Source organism: Oncorhynchus kisutch, linkage group LG11, assembly GCF_002021735.2.
Source record: "Oncorhynchus kisutch isolate 150728-3 linkage group LG11, Okis_V2, whole genome shotgun sequence".
Taxonomy (NCBI): domain Eukaryota; kingdom Metazoa; phylum Chordata; class Actinopteri; order Salmoniformes; family Salmonidae; genus Oncorhynchus; species Oncorhynchus kisutch.
This window is the reverse complement of record NC_034184.2, coordinates 26247586-26274484: the sequence shown is the minus strand read 5'-3', so window position 1 is coordinate 26274484 and position 26899 is coordinate 26247586. Positions and strand designations below refer to the sequence as shown.

At 43.6% G+C, this 26899-nt stretch overlaps 1 protein-coding gene across 24 annotated transcripts in view; it reads right to left on the bottom strand.

The window, feature by feature from the left end:
• Positions 1–26899, bottom strand: part of kcnma1a (potassium large conductance calcium-activated channel, subfamily M, alpha member 1a) — a 277460-nt gene that overhangs the window by 123411 nt on the left and 127150 nt on the right. For all 24 annotated transcript variants that reach the window (XM_031835531.1, XM_031835541.1, XM_031835550.1 and 21 more), the window contains exon 3: positions 7144–7205. In XM_031835531.1, the coding sequence (XP_031691391.1) occupies positions 7144–7205 (62 nt within the window). The remainder of the gene's footprint in view (positions 1–7143; positions 7206–26899) is intronic.

The window sequence follows — 26899 nt, the reverse complement described above, 5'->3', positions numbered from 1 at the left end:
TAATAAGTTGGGTGAATTTTGGCCCATTCCTCCTGACAGAGCTGGTGTAACTGAGTCAGGTTTGTAGGCCTCCTTCCTCGCACATGCTTTTTCAGTTCTGCCAACAAATTTTCTACAGGGTTGAGGTCAGGGCTTTGTGATGGCCACTCCAATGCCTTGACTTTGTTGTCCTTAATCCATTTTGCCACAACTTTGGAAGTATGCTTGGGGTCATTGTCCATTTGGAAGACCCATTTGCGACTAACCTTTAACTTCCTGACTTGAGATGAGATGATGTTTCAATATATCCACATCATTTTCCTCCTCATGATGCCATCTATTTTGTGAAGTGCACCAGTCCCTCCTGCAGCAAAGCACCCCCACAACATGATGCTGTTCTTCATCTTGCAAGCGTCCCCCTTTTTCCTCCAAACATAACAATGGTCATTATGGCCAAATAGTTATATTTTTATTTCATCAGACCAGAAGAGATTTCTCCAAAAAGTATGATCTTTGTCCCCATGTGCAGTTGCAAACCATAGTCTGGCTTTTTTATGGCAGTTTTGGAGCAGTGGATTCTTCATTGCTAAGCGGCCTTTCAGGTTATCTCAATATAGGGCTCGTTCTACTGTGGCTATAGATTAGGATAGAGCACACTCTAAAGTTTCCAAAACTGTCAAAATATTGTCTGTGTGTATAACAGAACTGATATGGCAGGCGAAAACCTGAGGAAAATCCATCCAGAAAGTGCTGTTTTTCTGAAACTACTCTTTTCCATTGCAAGCCTATCCTCCATTTAAAGGGATATCAACCAGATTCCTTTCCCTATGGCTTCCACAAGGTGTGAACAGTCTTTAGACATAGTTTCAGGCTTTTATTCTGAAAAATGAGCGAGAATGATCACATCGCGTTAATGGACAGACAGATGTCCTCAGATGTGTGCATGTGAGACCTTTTCTTTCTCTCTTCTATTGAAAAGGCTACAGTCCGGTTGAAATATTATTGATTATTTATTGTAAAACAACCTGAGGATTGATTATAAAAAAATGTTTGACATGTTTCTATGAACTTTACGGATACTATTTGGAATTTTCATCTGCCTGTCGTGACCGCACGAGCCTGTGGATTACTGAACAAAATGCGCCAACCAAATGGAGGTTTTTGGATATAAAGATAATTTTTATCGAATAAATCAAACATTTATTGTGTAACTGGGAGTCTTGTGAGTGCAAACATACGAAGATCATCAAAGGTAAGTGATTAATTTTATTGCTTTTCTGACTTTCGTGACCAATCTACTTTGCTGCTAGCTGTTTGTAATGTTTTGTCTGCTGAGAGCTGTCCTCACATAAACACTTGGTTTGCTTTCACCGTAAAGCCTTTTTTAAATCTGACACGCCGGCTGGATTAACAACAATTTAAGGTGTGTTTTGGTGTATTGCACTTTTTTAGAAATTTTATTTGAATTTGGGGCTCTGCAATTCACCGGATGTAGACGAAAACTATCCCACTAAAGGGATCTGAGTCAATAACACAGCATTTGCTGTTTTGAACATTGATAGAAATGGACAATCTGAACATCAACAGAGACTGTTAACAAACAGAGACAAATCACACAGACACTGTCTGAGCCTTACACACAGGGAGACTGGGGAGAGAGAGAGAGAGAGAGAGAGAGAGAGAGAGAGAGAGGTAGGTAGGTAGAGGGAGATACAGAATTAGAGGAGAGAGATGGTTTCTCATCCTTCCCATGAAGTCCTGACCCTGGCATTAAAAAGGATTATAAACTTTCATGGCGGCAAGGAGATTGGTCTCCCCAATCTTTTTCTATTCCTCTCTTTTTGTCTGAAATATGCCAAGTCGAGGCAGATTAGGAAGAGAAGGGAGAGAGAGAGGGTGAGTGGGGGAGAGTAAAGGGGGGAGAGGCAGAGATAGAGTGAGGGGGATAGAGAACTAGATAGACACAGGGAGGGAGGAAAAAGCGAGAGAGAGGAAGGGAACGAAAGAGGGAGTAAAAAGAGAGAGGGGGACACAAAGGGAGAGGTAAAGAAGGGAAGGACTTCATCCCTTTCTGTAAACGAGGGACTGGACACACACCACTGTTCCCTGCACTACTGCTCAGATTAACACTGCAGATGTTAGACATGGCATGACTTTATTCATGTTTTGCCTGTCATGCAAAACCCAGAGCTATCTGTAAAACAACACATTTCACCACAACTATCTGGTGTATGTGACAATAAAACATGTGTATATATACATACATATACATACATACAGTGGGGCAAAAAAGTATTTAGTCAGCCACCAATTGTGCAAGTTCTCCCACTTAAAAAGATGAGAGAGGCCTGTCATTTTCATCATAGGTACACTTCAACTATGACAGACAATATGAGGGAAAATAATCCAGAAAATCACATTGTAGGATTTTTTATGAATTTATTTGCAAATTATGGTGGAAAGTAAATATTTGGTCATATATATAACCATATATATTTGGCTATATACCCTTTGTTGGCAATGACAGAGGTCAAATGTTTTCTGTAAGTCTTCACAAGGTTTTCACACACTGTTGCTGGTATTTTGGCCCATTCCTCCATGCAGATCTCCTCTAGAGCAGTTATGTTTTGGGGCTGTTGCTGGGCAAAACAGACTTTCAACTCCCTCCAAAGATTTTCTATGGGGTTGAGATCTGGAGACTGGCTAGGCCACTCCAGGACCTTGAAATGCTTCTTAAGAAGCCACTCCTTCGTTGCCCGGGTGGTGTGTTTGGGATCATTGTCATGCTGAAAGACCCAGCCACGTTTCATCATCAATGCCCTTGCTGATGGAAGGAGATTTTCACTCAAAATCTCACGATACATGGCCCCATTCATTCTTTCCTTTACACGGATCAGTCGTCCTGGTCCCTTTACAGAAAAACAGTCCCAAAGCATGATGTTTCCACCCCCATGCTTCGCAGTAGGTATGGTGTTCTTTGGATGCAACTCATCATTCTTTGTCCTCCAAACACGACGAGTTGAGTTTTTACCAAAAAGTTATATTTTGGTTTCATCTGAACATATGACATTCTCCCAATCTTCTTCTGGATCATCCAAATGCTCTCTAGAAAACTTCAGACGGGCCTGGACATGTACTGGCTTAAGCAGGGGGACACGTCTGGCACTGCAGGATTTGAGTCCCTGGCAGCGTAGTGTGTTACTGATGGTAGGCTTTGTTACTTTGGTCCCAGCTCTCTGCAGGTCATTCACTAGGTCCCCCCCGTGTAGTTCTGGGATTTTTGCTCACCATTCTTGTGATCATTTTGACCCCACGGGGTGAGATCTTGCGTGGAGCCCCAGATCGAGGGAGATTATCAGTGGTCTTGTATGTCTTCCATTTCCTAATAATTGCTCCCACAGTTGATTTCTTCAAACCTAGCTGCGTAGCAAAGAGAAATGACAGTCCATCATGAAGGTCAGTCAATACGGAAAATTTCAGTGCAATCGCAAAAACCATCAAGCGCTATGATGAAACTGATTCTCATGAGGACCGCCACAGAAAAGAAAGACAAAGAGTTTTCTCTGCTGCAGAGTATACGTTCATTAGAGTTAACTGCACCTCAGATTGCAGCCCAAATAAATGCAGAGTTCAAGTGACAGACACATCTAAAATATCAACTGTTCTGAGGAGATGGTGAGAGCAGGAGCACTGTGCAAGCGATAATATTGAAATGGAAGGAGTATCAGACCACTGCAAATCTACCAAGACCTGGCCGTCCCTCTAAACTTTCAGCTCATACAAGGAGAAGACTGATCAGAGATGCAGCCAAGAGGCCCATGATCACTCTGGATGAACTGCAGAGATCTACAGCTGAGGTGGGAGACTCTGTCCATAGGACAACAATCAGTCGTATATTGCACAAATCTGGCCTTTATGGAAGAGTGGCAAGAAGAAAGCCATTTCTTAAAGATATCCATAAAAAGTGTCGTTTAAAGTTTGCCACAAGCCACCTGGGAGACACACCAAACATGTGGAAGAAGGTGCTCTGGTCAGATGAAACCAAAATTAAACTTTTTGGCAACAATGCAAAATGTTATGTTTGGCGTAAAAGCAACACAGCTCATCACCCTGAACACACCATCCCCACTGTCAAACATGGTGGTGGCAGCATCATGGTTTGGGCCTGCTTTTCTTCAGCAGGGACAGGGAAGATGGTTAAAATTGATGGGAAGATGGATGGAGCCAAATACAGGACCATTCTGGAAGAAAACCTGATGGAGTCTGCAAAAGACCTGAGACTGGGACGGAGATTTGTCTTCCAACAAGACAATGATCCAAAACATAAAGCAAAATCTACAATGGAATGGTTCAAAAATAAACATATCCAGGTGTTAGAATGGCCAAGTCAAAGTCCAGACCTGAATCCAATCGAGAATCTGTGGAAAGAACTGAAAACTGCTGTTCACAAATGCTCTCCATCCAACCTCACTGAGCTCGAGCTGTTTTGCAAGGAGGAATGGGAAAAAATGTCAGTCTCTCGATGTGCAAAACTGATAGAGACATACCCCAAGCGACTTACAGCTGTAATCGCAGCAAAAGGTGGCACTACAAAGTATTAACTTAGGGGGGCTGAATAATTTTGCACGCCCAATTTTTCAGTTTTTGATTTGTTAAAAAAGTTTGAAATATTCAATAAATGTCGTTCCACTTCATGATTGTGTCCCACTTGTTGTTGATTCTTCACAAAAAAATACAGTTTTATATCTTTATGTTTGAAGCCTGAAATGTGGCAAAAGGTCGCAAAGTTCAAGGGGGCCGAATACTTTCGCAAGGCACTGTATATACACACACACACTACCATTCAAAAGTTTGAGGTCACATTGACATGAAAGCAATTTTCTGTCCATTAAAATAACATCAAATTGATTGGAAATACAGTGTAGACATTGTTAATGTTGTAAATGACTATTGTAGCTGGAAACGGCTGATTTTTAATGGAATATCTACATAGGCTTACAGAGGCCCATTATCAGCAACCAACCATCACTCTTGTGTTCCAATGGCACGTTGTGTTAGCTAATCCAAGTTTATAATGAGCAAAAGAACACAGACACTTGACAGAGGAAGATTGGAAAAGTGTTATGGACAGACGAATCTAAGTTTAAGGTGTTCGGATCACAAAGAAGAACATTCGTGAGACGTAGAAAAAATGAAAAGATGCTGGAGGAGTGCTTGATGCCATCTGGTAGAAACAACGTGATGGTCTGGCGGTGCTTCGGTGGTGGTAAAGTGGGAGATTTGTACAGGGTAAGCAGGATCTTGAAGAAGGAAGGCTATCACTCCATTTTGCAATGCCATGCATGCCATACTCTGTGTACAGCGCTTAATTGGAGCCAATTTCTTCCTACAACAGCACAATGGCGCAAAGCACAGCTCCAAACTATGCAATAACTATTTAGGGAAGAAGCAATCAGTTGGTATTCTGTCTATAATGGAGTGGCCAGCACAGTCACCGGCTCTCAACCCTACTGAGCTGTTGTAGGAGCAGCTTGACCGTATGGTACGTAAGAAGTGCCCATCAAGACAATCCAACTTGTGGGAGGTGCTTCAGGATTATATTTCCTATTCATTTTGCAACTCATTTCATGTATGTTTTCATGGAAAACAAGGACATTTCTAAGTGACCCCAAACTTTTGAACAGTAGTGTACGTCTATACACACACATATACATATATATAATTTTTTGCTATCTATATTGAAAAGGAAACAAGCCGAGGGAGGATAGCAGGTTTGTATAGGAAGTGAATCATTAAAAAGCACACTTATTCATATGCAGCATTTCCCTAGATGTTGTGATAACCTACCTAACTATCTTAAAGCATGTTCATTTTCTACAGTAAATAGACACACAAGGGACAAAACCTCACCTGAGAAGTGCACACATAACTCATGAAGTGATTGTAATAGGATTGTTCAGAAAATTCAAATGCATTATATGAAGCATTATCTGCATTATTCACAATATTGTTAATTCTGCTGGTCAAGGCTAGGATGGGTGAGAGCCTGAGAATGGCGTGGGAGGGTGATTGGAAGCGTGGGATGCTACAGTAGCTTAGTTTACTGTGTGTGCATGTGTGTGTGTGTGTGTGTGTGTGTGTGTGTGTGTGTGTGTGTGTGTGTGTGTGTGTGTGTGTGTGTGCGCGCGCGGTGGCTCTGAGGACCAGGCAGACCTACTGATCAAATCAAATCAAATTTATTTATATAGCCCTTCGTACATCAGCTGATATCTCAAAGTGCTGTACAGAAACCCAGCCTAAAACCCCAAACAGCAAGCAATGCAGGTGTAGAAGCACGGTGGCTAGGAAAAACTCCCTAGAAAGGCCAATACCTAGGAAGAAACCTAGAGAGGAACCAGGCTATGTGGGGTGGCCAGTCCTCTTCTGGCTGTGCCGGGTGGAGATTATAACAGAACATGGCCAAGATGTTCAAATGTTCATAAATGACCAGCATGGTCGAATAATAATAAGGCAGAACAGTTGAAACTAGAGCAGCAGCACAGTCAGGTGGAAGTTGAAACTGGAGCAGCAGCATGGCCAGGTGGACTGGGGACAGCAAGGAGTCATCATGTCTGATATCCTGCTTTGTCTAGGTTACCATGGAAACTAATTGTGGCGCAAGGCCAACCGGCTTCCATTGACAAGACCATAAAGGAGGAGAGGAGCTTTATAGTCTTTTAGATAACGCACAGAAAACCGTCAAAACCAACACATGGTTGCACTATGACACATTCTACTTCACCAACGTGGGTGACTAGGACAACACCATGTGTGGATGAATCTGTCTGAAGAACCTATTGGTCATATGAAGGGTCTAACATCTGATTCCTTTTACAGCATCACAATCACAAAGTAGTGTTCAACAGCAACTGATAGGATGACTAATCAGTCATTCAATACAGCCACGTAAATCAGTATAATAAACAATTCTACTTCACCAATGTGGGTGACTGTATGTAGCCTTCCACGTAGGATCTCACTTGTGGCGCCTACTGATCATGTGAAGAAATATCAGATCTGATATTAAATCACAAAGTAGTATTCCATAGCTTACTGTACAGTAAGGTGGTCTGCATTGCAGTCAATACAAAAGCACATACCAGCACATAAAAGGGGGATACTTACTCAGAAGAGTCTATAAAGTATATTCCAAGTGCTCCAATGCTGAGAGCAAAGACGAGCACGACCTAGAGAGAGAGAGAGAGAGAGAGAGAGAGGTACAGAGATTAGTTTTAGAATGCAAACATGTAACATAGAATACGATATAGAAATAATTATCATTCGGCACATTTAAGTGTCAGTCATTCTCTCACTCACTCACACACACACACACACACACACACACACACACACACACACACACACACACACACACACACACACACACACACACACACACACACACACACACACACACACACAAATTGCAGCCCTGTTTCCAATATTCCTGTGGTTCAACATCCAACACATACAGCAATCAGATCATGTTATAATACCTCTCCACTGCTGAACTCTGAGATTGTGGACATTCCCCATACTGTAATATTGTCCTGTATGGCTCAGTTGGTAGAGCATGGCACTCACAACGTCAGGATTGTGGGTTCAATTCCCCGGGGCCATCGATCCATAAAAACGTATGCACGTATGGCTAAGTCGCTTTGGATAAAAGTGTCTTCTAAATGGCATACATTACTGTAATGTGTGTGTCATAATGAGTGACATAACAGACACGGTTGTTGTCATCTGTCATCAAACCGTGGCTGGTCTCACAGCCTTAAAGAATGGACATTCTTCAAAGACAGGGCTATTGTAAATCCTGAATAATAAAAGCAGGCCAATGAATACAGTGTAAGTGAAGTTGAGTGGTATTCATACAAAAGGGAAAGGAAATACACTACACATCTGTGAACCAATCCTTAAAGGGTGATTGTATGAGAAGGAGGGTTGCGGGAAAGGCTGCCTTAGTTAATGCAGAGTCATGGGTTGTATTGTACCTGATGCCATTATGCCTCAGGTGTCGGCCATCACACACACGGTACCGCAGCCCCATCAACATCCCTCTACAAATCAGCTGAGTTGTAATGTGAAGACAGGGTGGGGGGGTATATGAGGAATGGCACTTGTCATTGACATCTAACATGCTGTTCACACAGAGACCACCTCCTGAAAACAGTTCTCAAAAAAGGGGTAAAAGGATAGAGGGAGACTAAGAGGGAAATGGGAGAGTGAAAAAGAGGGAAATGGGAGAGTAAAAAGAGGGAAATGGGAGAGTGAAAAAGAGGGAAATGGGAGAGTTAAAAAGAAGGCTAGAGAAAGGATTAGAGGGATAGCGATTGGCTGGACAACCGCTAAAATACTGTTCTCTTGAACAACTAGCAATCAACATTATCATCATGAAGAGGCATGCTTTATTACACATGGCTGAACCCACTATATTAAAACAACCTGACTGAGAAAGATATACTATCGTTACCCTACTAGCCCTTCTCCCTATTCAGCCACCACACAATAGACATCCCCTGTCCTGCATGATTGCACCATTCATTATAAATGACGGGGGCCTGATTATTTTCATGCTATGGCTCTTTGGATTGATCTACTACATTGTCGTTGGCCTAATGAAACCCCCCCCATGTATTTTTAATGGAGTCTCTTTGTATGGGAGATGGTGGGGTCCATAGAGCGAGTCTGGTTGAGGTTAGTGATAGCCAAGCGTAGTGGTAGCTAGTGTAGTGCTGTAGTGCATGACTGGAGTGCCGTCAGGTTAGCGTAGAGTTAGAGCAGCGCTAGCAAAGGAGAAGGGAAGCTTGCTTTAATGCCAGCCACTTTGACAACATCAAGATCTCTTTACTGTGATAAGACTGAACGAATGTCATGGAGAAGGCTGCCACACATGACGTTGACAGGATCACTGTGGGAGTCAAATGCATCAGCTGATCTCATTCCAACTAAAGATTCAAACAGCTTTTTACATTTGTTTATGTCATGGCTATAATTGATTGAATTTGTACATCCTACTAACAACCCGCAACACACCTACTGTCAACGGTTGATGTCAGGATACTGTATAGGATTTTCCCCACAAGAGGGCAGAGTTAGCTAGTAGTGAGTGTGTGTTCTCTGCACACAGTGGATATCCAGGCCATGCAGGTTGGAGCTATTAACACACACAGACACACACTCAGTCTCTTCACTCGGGGAACAACCAGGGACATCACATCAGTGCGACAGCTGAAACGGTTTCCAAACAAAATGAAAAGGGGAGGGATGGCAGTGTAGCCTACGTGAGTCACTGTGGGGATGCTGTCCTTGACACAGTCCTCTGATGACATACATGTAGGCAGTCCTACTGTACCAACACAGAATGCAAGTACATAAATGGAACACACACATACACGCAGGCACACACAGATGCAAATACTAATATTTCCTTGATGCTAATCTGTGACATTTCCGTGATGCTCATCTGTGTCCTCATCTGTGATGAGAGAGGGAGAGAGAGCGAGAGAGAAGAGAGAGTGAGACAAAGACAGAGAGAAAGAAAGGAAAGACTGAGGGGTAGTCTGACCAGTTGGTTGGTTGCTGGAAAGCTTGCCAGTGAGTGGTGAGCACCCAGAGATGAGATCTGAGGAGATAAGAGGAGTAGACATCTTCCACTGACCCAATTACTCATCTGTGAATGCTGCATGGCTGCTCGCTAACACTAACTAGTGCTAGCCATCGTGTCTGTCTGTCTCTGTGTGTGTGTGTGTGTGTGTGTGTGTGTGTGTGTGTGTGTGTGTGTGTGTGTGTGTGTGTGTGTGCGCGCGTGCACGCATGTGCGCACTGTTTCAGATAACCAGTGCTAGCCATCAACCTCAAACCCATAAACTACAAAGACAGGAGCACCACTGTAAATCATGACTGATTCCAAAAGACAGGGGAAACCTACAATGTGGGGACATCCCCATCGCCTACAGACTACAAATAGAGACCCAGCTGTAGGCCTGACAAGGACTGGGAAATGTAGTTTTAACAGTAGTCATAAAATATAACATTCTATGGGGTTAGTGAATGCTTATTTTGAGAATTAAAACACTTGAATCAGAGTATGGTTATCTGAGCATTTAAAATGTATTTTATTTTGCAGACACTCTTATCCACAGTGACTTACAGTTATTGTATTCATCTGAGAGCAGCTATGAGAGACAACCTTATCCAGAGTGACTTACAGTTAGTGTATTCATCTGAAAGCAGCTATGAGAGACAACCTTATCCAGAGTGACTTACAGTTAGTGTATTCATCTGAGAGCAGCTATGAGAGACAACCTTATCCAGAGTGACTTACAGTTAGTGTATTCATCTGAAAGCAGCTATGAGAGACAACCCCAGCTCTAACCAATTGGCTACCTGCAAAGACAGTGCTAGTAAGAAAAGACAAGTGTAAGTGTTAGTTAAAGAAAGGCAAGTGTGTTTCTTTTTTTCTGTACTTCTGGTGAGGTATTGCAGATAAAGAAAACCTAAGTACTGTATTTACGTATATTTACAACAGTAGAAGCCAGTATTAGAGCTTTAAGCAAGACATTTGAACTCAACACAGAGAGTTTGGTTCATACATCCGTGTCCATGTTTACTGTGCTAAATGTGTTCCTGTGTCATGTTGTTTTCCACTAGGCTATGTCCTGACCAGTGACTGTACTATAAGTGTCTGACTAAAGGTGTAAAAGAGCTGTTGCCACAAATTCAACATGGGGTTAGTTAGACCGTGCCCACATGTATGTGTAAGTGTGTGGTTTCAGGTTCCAGCACTGCAAGCAGCTAGCTGTCTAGAGCATATCGGACTGTTAGCTGAAGAGGCCCATCACTATACCTATTTTGTCAATTGGCCTGGACCCTTTTACTACACGGAGCCCTACTGATCCATCATGACTGGTCTGCCGATGTAACCGCACGAGGGGGCTACAACAGACTTATTCTGTCACGACGTCCCTCTAAGGCCCTTCTGCTAGCTTGCTATCCCCGGCCTGCTAGCTGTCTGAATCACCGTGTCTCCATCCCGCCTAGCTACTCACTGGAAACCCTATGATCACTCGGCTACGCATGCCTCTCCCTAATGTCAATATGCCTTGTCCATTGCGGTTTTGGTTAGATATTATTGCCTTATTTCACTGTAGAGCCTCTAGCCCTGCTTAATACACCTTAGCTAACCCTTGAGTTCCACCTCCCACACATGCAGTGACCTCACCTGGTTTAAATGATGTTTCTAGAGACAATATTTCTGTCATCGTCACTCAATGCATAGGTTTACCTGACTGTATTCACATCCTACCATACCTTTGTCTGTACATTATTCCTTGAATCTATTCTACCGTGCCCAGAAACATGGTCCGTTTACTCTCTGTTCCGAACATACTAGACGACCAGTTCTTATCCTTTAGCCGCACCCTTTTATCCTACTCCTGTTCCTCTGGTGATGTAGAGGTTAATCCAGACCCTGCAGTACCTAGCTCCATTCCCCAGGTGCTCTCATTAGTTGACTTCTGTAACTGTAAAAGCCTTGGTTTCATGCATGTTAACAATAGAAGCCTACTCCCTAAGTCTGTTTTACTCACTGTTTTAGCACACTCTGCCAAACCCGGATGTCCTAGCCGTGTCTGAATCCTGGCTTAGGAAGACAACCAAAAACCCTGGAATTTCCATCCCTAACTATAACATTTTCCGACAAGATAGAACTGCCAAAGGGGGCGGAATTGCAATCTACTGAAGAGAGAGCCTGCAGAGTTCTGTCTTACTATACAGGTCTGTGCCCAAACAATTTGAGCACCTACTTTTAAAAACCCACCTTTCCAGAAACAAGTTTCTCACTATTGCTGCTTGCTATAGACCACCTTCTGCCCCCAGCTGTGCCCTGGACACCATATGTGAATTGATTGCCCCCCATCTATCTTCAGAGCTCGTGCTGTTAGGTGTCCTAAACTGGGACATGCTTAACACCCTGGCCATCCAAGCTTGATGCCCTCAATCTCACACATATTATCAATGAACCTACCAGGTACAACCCCAAATCCGTAAACACAGGCACCCTCATAGATATCATCCTAACCAACCTGCACTCCAAATTATTTACCTTTATTTAACTAGGCAAGTCAGTTAAGAACAAATTCTTATTTTCAATGACGGCCTAGGAACAGTGGGTTAACTGCCTGTTCAGGGGCAGAACGACAGATTTGTACCTTGTCAGCTCGGGGGTTTGAACTTGCAACCTTCCGGTTACTAGTCCAACGCTCTAACCACTAGGCTACCCTGCCGCCCCAGTGAAATACACCTCTGCTGTCTTCAACCAGGATCTCAGTGTTCACTGCCTCATTTACTGCATCCGTAATGGGTCTGCGGTCAAATGACCACCCCTCATCACTGTTAAACACTCCCTAAAATACTTTAGCAAGCAGGCCTTTCTAATCGACCTGCTCCCACGAATAGCTCCCACGATATGCAATTTTTCAAGGAAGTTAGGAACCAATATACACAGGCAGTTAGGAAAGCAAAGGCTAGATTTTTCAAGCAGAAATTTACATCTTGTAGCACAAACTCCAAAAAGTTCTGGGACACTGCAAAGTCCATGGAGAATAAGAACACCTCCTCCCAGCTGCCCACTGCACTGGGGCTACTGTCACCACCGATAAATCCACGATAATTGAGAACTTCAATAAGCATTTTTTTCCCCGGTCAACAGCCCTGCACCCCCACAGCAACTTGCCCAAGCCTCCCCATTTCTCCTTCACCCAAATCCAGATAGCTGATGTTCTGAAAGAGCTGTAAAATCTGGACCCCTACAAATCAGCCGTGCTAGACAATCAGGACCCTCTCTTTCTAAAATTATCCGCCGAAATTGTTGCAACCCCTATTACTAGCCTGGTCAACCTCTCTTTCGTATCATCTGAGATCCCCAAAGATTGGAAAGCTGCCACGGTCATCAGCCTCTTCAAAGGGGGAGACACTCTAGACCCAAACTACTACAGATATGTATATCTATCCTATTCTGCCTTTCTACGGTCTTCGAAAGCAAAGTTAACAAACAGATCACAGGCCATTTCGAATCCCACCGTACCTTCTCCACTATGCAATCTGGTTTCCGAGCTGGTCATGGGTGCACCTCAGCCACGCTCAAGGTCCTAAACGATATCATAACTGCCATCAATAAGAGACATTACTGTGCAGCCGTATTCATTGACCTGGCCAAGGCTTTCGACTCTGTTAATCACCACATTCTTATCGGCAGACTCAACAGCCTTGGTTTCTCAATTGACTGCCTAGCCTGGTTCACCAACTACTTCTCAGACAGAGTTCAGTGTGTCAAATCAGAGGGCCTGTTGTCCGGACCTCTGGCAGTCTCTATGGGGGTGCCACAGGGTTCAATTCTCGGGCCGACTCGCTGTCTGTAAACATCAATGACGCCGCTCTTGCTGCTGGTGATTATCTGATCCACCTCTACGCAGACGACTCCATTCTGTATAGTTCTGGCCCTTCTTTGGACACTGTGTTAACTAACCTTCAGACGAGCTTCAGTGCCATGCAAAATTCCTTCCGTGGCCTCCAACTGCTCTTAAATGCAAGTAAAACTAAATGCATGCGGTTCAACTGATCGCTGCCCACACCTGCCTGCCCGTCCAGCATCACTACTCTGGATGGTTCTGACTTAGAATATGTGGACTACAAATACAAATACCTAGGTGTCTTGTTAAACTCTCTTTTCAGACTCACAATAAGCATCTCCAAACCAAAATTAAATCTAGGCTTCCTATTTTGCAACAAAGCATCCTTCACTCATGCTGCCAAACATACTCTCGTAAAACTGACTATCCTATCAATCCTTGACTTCGTCGATATCATTTACAAAATAGCCTCACCTGGTTGAGAGAGTGCAGAATGCTGTGGTAGCCATGCTGGTTAAGTGTGCCGCAGAATGCTGTGGTAGCCATGCTGGTTAAGTGTGCCGCAGAATGCTGTGGTAGCCATGCTGGTTAAGTGTGCTGCAGAATGTTGTAATAGCCATGCTGTTTAAGTGTGCCTTGATTTCTAAATACATCACAGACAGTGTCACCAGCAAAGCACCATCACACCTCCTCCTCAAAGCTTCACGGTGGGAACCACACATGCAGAGATTATCCGTTCACCTATTCTGCGTCCCACAAATCTTAAATGTGGACTCATCAGACCAAAGGACAGATATCCACTGGTCTAATGTCCATTGCTCGTGTTTCTTGGCCCAAGCAAGTATCTTCTTATTATTGGAGTCCTTGAGAAGTGGCTTCTTTGCAGAAATTCGACCATGAAGGCCTGATTCACTCAGTCTCCTCTGAACAGTTGATATAGAGATGTGCTTTTTTTGGTTAAAACATTATTCCATATGTGTGATTTCATAGTTTTGATGTCTACACTATTATTCTACAATGTAGAAAATAGTACAAATAAAGAAAAACCTTGAATGAGTAGGTGTGTCCAAACTTTTGACTGGTACTGTACATACACACACCCTTACCCTGGTTTGTTGACTGCTTGACTAGCCCATATTCATTCACTCTACGTACGATATGCAACACCCAAAGCCACCGAGCAGCAAACCAGGCTAACAAGCTGCCTACCCTTCAAATAGACCACAATATAACAGGCTAAGGGTTTCAACTGCTAATACAATCCAATATAGCTGCCGAATCAACAGAACACAATATCTTTGGTCTGAAACAAATCCACAAGCTAGCCTGGATTCTACACTAAATATCCCTTGACTATTGTTTCAATGGAGCAATATTTAGTCAGTGTGTATTCCAGGCTACAAACAAGTTATAAAGTGAGCCTGGAATCCTCACTAAATATTCCTTAGTTCCTTAATATTGTTTTAACAGAGCAATATTGAGTGTAGCTTCATTCCAGGCTACAAATGAGCGGCAGTTAGTCTTACCCAGACTCTTCCAGGCTAACAGAGAATTCGTTTAGACTTGTGATTTTCTTGACTCGTCCTAAGTGCACTTCCTGACAAAGCGCATGCAGGACCCAGCTGACAGGTGATGTGGGTTGATGTAGAAAATAATCACTTAATGTTTCGGGTGAGTCGACAGGTTGGCTAGGAAATCAAAAGGACTCTGGTGCAGAGTAGACATGTCAAAGTCAGTTCAGTTTAGTTCATGCAGATAGGCTCCTAACAGTCAGACCTACATACTAGCCCAAGCTGCACTCAAACAGGGATCTGAAATAACTTTGCCTATACACAGTCAAGACGTTAAATGTCCAGTGCATTAAAAAACGTGATTTTTATGTGTTTTATATACATGTAACTACCAAAATAATGTTAACACTTGAGTAAATGAGGGATACAAAATAAGTTTGGTTCCGGAGTTAATTAAGCAATTAACATCCCATCATGCTTAGAGTCATATTTAAAAATGCTAGGCAGGCCATTATTTTGGCTACCATGGCTGTGGTTGACAATGCTCCCATCCACAGGGCACGAGTGATACCTGAAAAGTTTGATGAGCATGAAAACAATGTAAACCATATGCCATGGCCGTCTCAGTTATCAGATCTCAACCCAATTTAACACTTACAGGAGAGTCTGGAGTGGCGCCTGAGACAGCATTTTCCACCACCATCAACAAAACACTAAATGATGGAATTTCTTGTAGAATGGTCTCGCATCCCTCCAATAGAGTTCAAGACACTATGCATATATGCCAAGGTGCACTGAAGCTGTTCTGGCTCGTGGTACACTATGTTGGTATTTCCTTCATATTTCCACACTATGCGGTTAGATTAATACTGTGACATTGTGAAAAATGGTTTTAATGTCCTTTTAGTGTAAGAGCTGTTTGAAATGACCCCCTGAAATTTCTGCCTGTTTTCGTGGGATGGAGTTTGGGCCTGCCTGCAACGAGAGTTTCAAACCTCTCTGCCGATAACAGCTAGTTTTCAGTTTTCCCCTTCCCACTTAGACCACTCCCAGACAGTCCTGGCAAAATTCTTAGTTGATAAATTGCGCCTAGCTAAGCAGCTATGTTAGTTAATTTTTTACCATTTTAATTGGAATCAACCCAGTAAGATAATTGTTACCCGGACATGATTTCATATTGAGACAAAAATGGCTGCATTGGGCCTGTAAGTGTGTAGAGTCCACAATACTTACTATTCAAATGTAATTTTCCCTGAAACTCAATCCTTCCTCCGCCGTCCTTCCCTCGCTCACTGTGTCTGTCGGTCTGTCTTTTAATATACTATTGATTGATCCAGGCGGCCATTTTGTCTGGCCTCCAGGCAGACAAACCGAGGTACTGATTGGACTCTTACCCAAGGGAAACAGGCCATTGATTGGAGGAGCTGAAAAGGGTGAGGTCCCTTTCATTACAGAGACATAGGCCTTGTCCTGATTACCCACACGACTATGGGTTAAAAGCCTTGGAACTGTGTTATCATTGGCTCGAAGCAGTTTCCATCATGGTTAAATCCATGACGGGTGCACGTGCAGAAGTGCACACATTACGAGAAGGGTACATAATCGGGACCATCTAGTACCAAGAAAAGTAATTCATAGGGAATATCTACTGTGATATATCCTCTTTACTGGGATTGTCATTAATGTATAGAGTAGTATTGGGCATTCATTAAATCGTATTTGTGTATGACTGTAAGATACTACTGATTAATTAAGAAAAATATATGCACAGTAATACATACAGTAGGTGTTTACATTGTATAATGACAGGAGCATATGGAGCCGCAAGCTGCCCAGTGACGCAAGCCTAGCAGACGAGCCAAAGGCCTATGCTCGATTCGAGGCAAGCAACACTGAACCAGTATGAGAGCACCAGCTGTTCCAGATGACTGTGTGATCTCGCTCTCGGTAGCCGATGTGAGTAAGACTTTTAAACAGGTTAACAATCACAATGCCGCAAGGCCAGACAGATTACCAGGACGTGTACTCAGAGCATGCGCTGACTAACTGGCGGGTGTCTTCACTGACATTTTCAACCTCTCCTTGACCCAGTCTGTATTACCTACATGTTTCAAGCAGACCACCATAGTCCCTGTGTCCAAGAACGCCAAGGTAACCTGTCTAAATGACTATTGCCTCATAGCACTCACATCTGTAGCCATGAAATGCTTTGAAAGGCTGGTTATGGCTCACAACACCATCATCCCAGACACCCTGGACCCACTCCAATTCGCATTCTGCCCCAACAGATCCACAGATGACGTAATCTCTATTGCACTCCACACTGCCCTCTACCACCTGGACAAGAGGAACACCTATGTTAGAATACTGTTCATTGACTACAACTCAGTGTTCAACACCATAGTGCCCTCCAAGCTCACCACTAAGCATAGGACCCTGGGACTGAACGCCTCCCTCTGCAACTGGATCCTGGACTTCCTGTCAGCCACCCCTCAGGTGGTGAGGGTAGGCAACAACACATCCGCCACCCTGACCCTCAACATGGGGGCCCCTCATGGGTGCGTGCTTTGTTTCCTCCTGTACTCCCTGTTCACCCACGACTGCATGACAGCGCATGACTCCAACACCATCATTAAGTTTGCTGACGACACGATGGTGGGAGGCCTGATCACCGATGACGATGAGAACATCTTTAGAGGGGACGTCAATGACCTGGCAGTGTGGTGCCAGGACAAGCTTTCCATCAACATCAGCAAGACAAAAGAGCTGAAAGTGGACTACAGGAAACGGAGGGCTGAGCACTTCCCCCATTCACATCGACGGGGCTGCAATGGAATAGATCGAGAGCTTCAAGTTCCTCGGTGTCTACATCACTAAGGAATTAACATGGTCCACACACACCAACACAGTCATGACAGCATCTTGACTGGCTGACTCCCTGCTTGGTATGGCAACTGCTTAGTTAACCAAATAGCTACCTGGACTATCTGCATTGACCCTATTTGTGGCTACTGTTAAATATCTATCCTGTTGCCTAGTCACTTTACACCTACCTATATGTACGTAAATATCTATCTCAATTACCTCGTACCCCTGCACATCGACTCAGTACCTGTACCCTGTGTATATAGCCAAGTTATTGTTACTCATATTGTATTTACTCCCTGTGTTATTATATATATTTCCTTACGTCTCTGTATTGTTGGGAAGTAAGCATTTCACTGTTAGTCTACACCTGTTGTTTAAGTATGTGACAAAAAATTGGATTTGATATTTTAATGACACGGACATGCTTTTGAAGACATAAGGTTACTTGACATGGTATATTCTCTATTCATAATCAGTCACACGCTCAGACTTTGTGCTCAGAATTTTTTTTAAAAGCATGTCAGCATGAAGCACCATTGTTTCCACAACACACTAATCACATCAACTTACTGAACAAGACAAGCAAACAAGACCACTTCTAAGCTGGAATGTCAAAATACAAATGAGTCATTAATAAAAGTTTGATGGCAGACAGCCATACATCATCTATAGAGCATGCAGGCCCATGTTCCCTCCTTTGCCTTGAACAACCAGCTCAGCGGGAGACCTGGGTTACGTGACGAGAATGCAGAAGATTTTTATGTGGAGACTGTCGTATCATACTGATGTCAGGGCTGCGTCTCAAACGGCACCCTATATCCTATTTATGTGCCCTCTGGTGAAAAATAGTGCACTATATAGGGATACCATTTGAAAGGCAGCCCTGATATCAGTATGATTTTCAGCATAAACAACCTTAGTATTCTCTTCACATACAACCCTGCTCAGAAAGACCTTCTGACTCACACTGGGTGTCTCAACTGGGCTGGCAATGCAGACTATCACACGCGAAACGATTCTAATTCCCAACGTCTCGAAAATCACCGAACTGGTTTTGCGGTCAAGATACAGAAGTCGTATGATCCAGAATGAGCAGATCGATAACTACATAGCATGCTGGCTTCTTTTGACAAATTTGAGCACTGCATAATTTAACAAAAGCCTCATTCATGAAATCATGTTTGAATCAGAGAGAAAATACAAGCCCTTCAGTTCAGAATCTTCTCCTATAGTTACTATAGCTTTGGTAATACACACACACACACACACACACACTCTGGCACATGGAGATAAAAAACCCATCACCATGGTAACCTTTTGATCAAATGCATTGCCTCCTACTAGATGAGATGCAACATACATTATGTATGGTGCAACATGAAAATGCGCATGATGAGGATGAGGATGATATTGAGAAGGATGAAGATGCATGTTAATGTAGGCCTAGGTTTGTTATGTCATTAATTAACACGATGTTCACACCAGATGCTGTATGTAGAGACACAACAAATGGCTAAATGCATTTCATTTCATGTCATTATTTCAATCCCTCTGCTTCGTGTCTCCACATTAAAAACATCCTATTTGGGAGGAAAGAGGATTAAACTGTTATCTGATGTATTTTTCCAGAACAGAGAAAAAAGTGATGTGAAGGGGGAGGGCAAGCCAGCTTTAAATCTCCTTCATTCCCCAAGACCGTCTCTGTCACGGTCTCGCTCTCTCTCCCCGTCTCCGTCTCAGTCTCTCTCTCTCCCTGTCTCCGTCTCGCTCTCTCTCCCCGTCTCAGTCTCTCTCCCTGTCTCAGTCTCTCTCTCTCTCCCTGTCTCAGTCTCTCTCTCTCTCCCAGTCTCAGTCTCTCTCTCTCTCCCAGTCTCCGTCTCACTCTCTCTCTCTCCGTCTCAGTCTCTCTCTCTCTCCGTCTCAGTCTCTCTCTCTCCACATCTCCGTCTCAGTCTTGCTCTCTCTCCGTCTCAGTCTCTCTCTCGCCCCGTCTCCGTCTCAGTCTCTCTCCGTCTCAGTCTCTCTCTCTCTCTCTCTCCGTCTCAGTCTCTCTCTCTCTCCCCGTCTCCGTCTCGCTCTCTCTCCGTCTCAGTCTCTCTCTCTCTCCGTCTCAGTCTCTCTCTCTCTCCGTCTCAGTCTCTCTCTCTCTCCGTCTCTCTCCACGTCTCCGTCTCAGTCTCGCTCTCTCTCTGTCTCAGTCTCTCTCTCTCCCCGTCTCTCTCCGTCTCAGTCTCTCTCTCTCTGTCTGTCTCTCTCTCTCCCTGTCTCCGTCTCGCTCTCTCTCCATTTCAGTCTCTCTCTCTCTCCACGTCTCCGTCTGAGTCTCGCTCTCTCTCCCCGTCTCCGTCTTGCTCTCTCTCCGCCTCAGTCTCTCTCTCTCCGTCTCAGTCTCTCTCTCTCTCCGTCTCAGTCTCTCTCAGTCTCTCTCTCTCCACGTCTCCGTCTCAGTCTCGCTCTCTCTCTGTCTCTCTCTCTCTCCCCGTCTCTCTTTCCCTCTCTCCTGTCTCATATGACACACCACTGTAAACTGAAGGAAATACCCAGTTCAACATCCACCTTGACTGTTAATTGACTAACACACATTTTATGTCAACTTAATTCATGTTGAGGACTGTCCCTGCCATTGAATGTCAAAACGAGTTAAAACTAAACAGAAATGGTTTGTGTTGATAATGATGAGATCACTTTTCTGCACTGCTGCAAACCCTTTTAAAAAATGCTTTCCCCCTGACTCAACCTAACAACAGTCTTCCCCAGTCTAGAACACTGAACAGCTCAGCATCTGATGGACTGACTGAGTGACAACACAGACAGATTGACTTCAATGAGTCATGATGCTGTGAGCGATATGGCGCCCAGTCTCCCTCAGTGCCCCCTCTGACTTCCTGTCCCTCTTCCTGCTTCCTGCTTCCTGTCTGACAGCCAGTCAGAGCGTAGCAGGTGGTGGGGAGGGGGGGGTCTGATGGACAGACTGACTGATGTCTCAGACAACTGATTTATATGAGATGAGAAGTCAGGAGGAAAACAGACAGCCCAGTTAGCACATTTGGCTCCTTGGAAGTTGTGGGAACATATGTTTTTCTTTTCACATTGGTTGTGGGAATGAAGCCATACATTTCCTGACCAGTAAAATTTAACGTTTTTTAAATGTTCTGAGAACAGAAGTGAAAAAAATGTGCCTAGTCTGGGAACGTTTCTTTTTAGGCTGCAGGGAGGTTCTGCAGCCTAAAGGAACCTAAGGTTCCTTGAAAGTTTTCCTGGGAGGTTTTAGTAAAGCTCTGAGAACAGAAATGATAGGTTATTTAGAGGTTTTTGAATAACTTCCTTAAAACGTTCACTGAATGCAGATAGGACACACGGAAATTAAAGGGTAACTCTCAACCCCAATTTCAGTCATTGCCCAACCCCTTAAAATAAAAAAAAATAAACATGCATTCAGGTGAGAAGTTGTGTGTGGAGGGAATTGCTCATAAATAATTGCTCATAAACATTCATTTTGGGGGTGGGTGAACGTAAAAGCACATAGATGTGTATGAAACGGTAAGTAAAAACTAGAATTTCGTTATCTGCTTGTGAAAAAAAGTAAAAAGCAGCAAAAACGCAATAATGGCATTATAATAAATATAAGTGTCGATATGACTGCGGTCAAAAATGGCCTATTGTTGTCAGTTATTGGAAACATTTCTGGCCTCGCTCGTGTTTATAGTATGGTGTGCGTCTTCACACAACAGTTGGATCTCATTTAGCTGTTATCCCTTGTCCAACACTTCCCACCATCAATTTGCTTGCAGTTTAAACCGGTGTCGTTGGTTCTGTTCCGATTGCATCTGCCCACCTTGCAGTTTCTCCTCCCCGGGAGCTGTGCGCAACTTGGCTTGCACAATGGCTTGCATGGACTCTTTGCTTTCTGCGTTAGCTCATATGTCTCCCATATAGCCAGTCTGCCAGACTCATGATGAAGTCTCTCCTGCTCATGGTGTTGTTCATGCACTGCTTGAACAACACATGTGCGTTAATAGCAGCTAAGTCAAGCTTGTTGTAGTGTCTGATCCGAAACATTATCTGACACTCACTCACCTGCTGCCCGATATGGATATTTTCCCAGATATGGAGAGCCATTCAGCATGAATCAAAAATAATAACCATCAATGATGTCACGGTCCATTTCTTCCCCGCTATCTGAGTCGTTTTTATTCCTATCTTCTAGCAACACTAATGCAGCATATGCATCCATTCCTCTTGGTCTTGCCATTGTAAATTACGCACGACCACACTGTGTAGCCTAATCCAAGTTAGCCTAGAGAAGACTAACAACACTGCCTGGATTCGGTGGACTGATATAGGGTACACCGTATTGAGATTATATTTAGAATACATTAACAATTGGTGATTACATAATTATGCATTGTTCGCTTCCTCTCATTCATCAACTCACTCATCATTCTTTACTTCATTTATTTCATCTGCTATATGTGTGAAATTAGTTTCTATATAGTTTAGGTTCAGTTTCGAAGCAATTATCGCGGTGATTATCTGGGCACAGCAGATTCAACTGTCCCGAAAAAAAACGGAACAGGCTGGGGAAAATCATTCAAAAAGTTACATGTCCTCCTAAAACTGGTTTATGACTTCAGTTCTGTTTGTGATATTAAGATTCTAACAACGACTGTGTTATATAGACCCATTTAGGAAAAGTTGAGGACGAGGGGGACATGACTTTAAAAATGGCAGAGTAATTAAACATTTAAATTCGTTTTAAGTCATTATGACGCTCTATGCCTTTCTAGTGTTAATATACACTCACGTTTATCGGGTACTCCTCCCCATTCACGAAAATTGATCCCTCCTAGATACAGTAGCCTGGCTTGCTATATAAAGCAGGCAGATAGGCATCGAGTCACTCAGTTACTGTTCAATTGAACGTTACAATGGGCAAAACTAGAGACCTAAACAACTGAGCGTGATATGATCGTCGATGCCAGGCGCGCCAGATCCAGTATCTCAGAAACTGTAGCCCTAGTGGGCTTTTCACGCACGACAGTGTCTAGGGTTTTTTGAGAAAGGTGTGACAAACCAAAAATATCAAGTCAGCAGCAGGCCTGTGGGAGAAAACAGCTTGTTGATGAGAGAGGTTAGGGTTGTTGAAGTCGGACGTTTTCATACACCTTAGCCAAATATATTTAAACTCAGTTTTCACAATTCCTGACATTTAATCATAGTAAAAAAAATCCCTGTCTTAGGTCCGTTAGGATCACCACTTTATTTTAAAATTGTGAAATGTCAGAATTAGAGAGTTATTTCAGTTTTTATTTCTTTCATCACATTCCCAGTGGGTCAGAAGTTTACATACACTCAATTAGTATTTGGTAGTATTGCCTTTAAATAGTTTAACTTGGGTCAAACATTACAGGTTGTCTTCCACACGCTTTGGGTGAATTTTGGCCCATTACTTCTGACAGAGCTGGTGTAACTGGGCCAGGTTTGTAGGCCTCCTTGCTCGCACATGCTTTTTCAGTTCTGCCCACAAATTTTCTATAGGATTGAGGTCAGGGCCACTCCAATACTTTGACTTTGTTGTCCTTAAGCCATTTTGCCACAACTTTGGAAGTATGCGTGGGGTCATTGTCCATTTGGAAGACCCATTTGTGACCAAGCTTTAACTTTCTGACTGATGTCTTGAGATGTTGTTTCAATATATCCACATCATTTTCCTCCTGCAGAAAAGCACCCCCACAACATGATGCTGCCACCCCCGTGCTTCACGGTTGGGATGGTGTTCTTCGGCTTGCAAGCCTCCCCCTTTTTCCTCCAAACATAACCATGGTCATTACGGCCAAACAGTTCTATTTTTGTTTCATCAGACCAGAGTGCAGTTGCAAATTGTAGTCTGGCTTTTTTTATGGAGGTTTTGGAGCAGTGGCTTCTTCCTTGATGAGCAGTCTTCAGGTTATGTTGATATAGGACTCGTTTTACTGTGGATATAGATACTTTTGTACCGTTTTCCTCCATCATCTTCACAAGGTCTATTGCCGTTGTTCTGGGATTGATTTTCAATTTTTGCACAAAAGTACATGCATCTCTAGGATGAACGTACTGTGCGGTATGAAGGTATGACAGCTGCGTGGTCCCATGATGTGTATACATATGTCCTATTGTTTGCACAGATGAACGTGGTACCTACAGCCGTTTGGAAATTGCTACCAAGGATGAACCAGACTTGTGGAGGTCTACAATTATTTTTCTGAGGTCTTGCCTGATTTCTTTTGATTTTCCCATGATGTCAAGCAAAGAGGCACTGAGTTTGAAGGTAGGCCTTGAAATACATCCACAGGTACACTTCCAATTGACTCAAATAATGTCAATTAGCCCATCAGAAGCTTCTAAAGCCATGACAACATTTTCTGGAATTTTCCAAGCTGTATAAAGGCACAGTCAACTTAGTGCATGTAAACTTCTGACCCACTGGAATTGTTATACAGTAAATTATAAGTCAAATATTCTGTCTGTAAACAATTGTTGGAAAAATTACTTGTGTCATGCACAAAGTAGATGTCCTAACCGACTTGTTAAAAAATATAGTTTGTTAACAAGAAATTTGCGGAGTGGTTGAAAAACACGTTTTAATGACTCCAACCTAAGTGTATGTAACTTCCAACTTCAACTGTACACAACCCGCAGAAGCAACACCAACACACGCACAAGCAAAGAAAAACTGTTCAGTTTATGGCAATCTCTTCATTTTCTTCTTTGACTTTTCCCTTGAATAGATGCTCCTCCGCAGTCATTCAAAACCAAAACAAACAAGTGTCAACAACAATAGAAATAGAAGCTACATAGTGCTCCTTTAAAGAGGGAAGGAGCCTGTCTGCCTCTTTCTCTCTCCCTCCCTCACTCTCTCACCCTCCCTCTTCCCGTCTCGCTCTCTTCCCCTCCCTCCCTCTCTCGCTCTCTTTTCCTGCCTCTCTGTCTACCAGACGGTCAGACAGCAAGCCTCAGAGAGCAGCTCAGTAGCCATGACCTTGAGATGTGATAGCGAGTCAGCAAGGCTAATAAAGGGACATAAAGGAGAGATGGAGGTATGGAGTGGGTGGAGAGAGGAGATGGAGGGAAGGAGGGGAGAGGAGAAGGAGGGGATGTAGACAATAGATGGAAGAATGGAGTGGATGGAGTGAGCAGATGGAGGGATAGAGGGATTGAGGAGAGGAGATGGAGGTATGGAGAGAAGAGATGGAGGAATGGAGTGGATGGAGTGAGCAGATGGAGGGATAGAGGGATTGAGGAGAGGAGATAGAGGTATGGAGAGAAGAGATGGAGGAATGGAGTGGACGGAGTGAGCAGATGGAGGGATAGAGTAGAGGAGATGGGGAGAAGAGATGGAGGTATGAGTGGGTGGACAGAGGAGATGGAGGGATGAGAGAATATTAGAGGGGGCGTCCTCTGGGACATAACGAGAGCTCAAAGGTTGCAGAGAAAGAGAGGGAGAATGGGGGGGTGGATAATATTAGTGTGTCCTCTAAAGCCCAGCGAGAGCTTAAAAGCCACAGTGTGTATGGATGTATGTATGTATGTGTGTGAGTGTGAGTTTTGTGAGAGAGAGCGTGGCGAAGGTCCCCTGCTGTGACTTTTTCACCAGTCAGATGATGATAACAGGGTGTGCTTGAGTGCATGTGTGTGTGTGTGCGTGCGACAGACTGTAAATTGCCAGTGACAAGCGTTATAGAAGAAAGCTTTTACCTCCACCATTATACATGATTGAATCTCATCCTGGCACATATATGAGAGCTTACACAATACTGCTTTAAATAGAAGCTGTAGTTGCCACACTAACTACTATTGAACATCTAGCACTACCTCAGGTATAGCTCGCTATAGTATATTGTATAAGGTCACTGAAAGAAATCCTACATCAGGCTTCTTCCTTACTGATTTCACCTGGAGACAAGGAAGGAGAGGAAGCCGTGTTGTACTATTAAGGAGGCAGCCTTAAAGAGGCAGGGTGTTCTGCCTGATGAACTCTGGCTATTGGGTAACGTGTGACATTTCTCTGCTCCTGAGTCTACCCCCAGCCCAGTCTCTGTCCTCCACATGTCCCTCACTCGCTCACTTGTGTCAGTGTGCCTGTCTGCCACAGCCCAGGGGACACACCCAGGAGAGGGCGGACAGGGTGAGCCATAACACAGACACTAATTTTGCATAACACAGACACAATTGTGACTCCTCAAAGAAGTAAGGAAAGGCCAGCGGAGGGCAGGTGACGATGGCATAAGGGGAGTGAATGATCAATCCCAATACCTCTACTTAGCCCTCTGCTCCAAGTAGTGTCCCAATTCAACCTGTATTTCTGCTGCACTGTATCAGCACGATGGACAGAGCGTGCCGCTGAGTGTGTGTATGTTTGTATATAGGGGGACTATGGAAAGCCACTGGGCGGTTAGGTATGACTCCTTTGGGTTTTCCATAAAAAGCAGTAAAAACGCTGCTCGTCTGTGGTCGGCTCTGTGAGTAACGTGGTAGGCTACGTGAATCACGTGATATGCCTCCGCCTGTAATATTTGATTTCCAATTATAACGACAAGGACAAGTTTACTATTTTCAGCTGCTTCACTCAACTCTGCCTCACCACTAGAGTTTAGTTAGCTTCTTTGCTAGCTGTAAAAGGCGTTAAGTGTTAAGTCTATTTCACTAACCAGCTAATATCACAAATCAAACCACCAAGGTCAACGCAAGCCCAGCGGCGATGATGCTGCCGAGCTCCAGCTTGTCCACATGAAGAGACTTCCATAAGTGCCACCAGGATAATGGCTTCACAGCCCCTTCTACCTCTGACTGTTTCTGACAATCTTGGAACAGAGAAACCAGCCCAGGTTAGCCTATAGAATCCTACCCTAGCTGCAGGTTTTCTATCTAAACATGTTAATTGAATAGCAACTGGTTCATAGAAAGAGTGGCTGGAATACTCGGTTACTGCAGATGCGTCACTTCTTGGTCAAATCACTCAACGGTCTCTGCATTTGAATTTTTATGTTTATTGTGGTATAGCGTGACATAAGCAGAATAAAATACAATTACAATGTAAGAACCCAAATGATG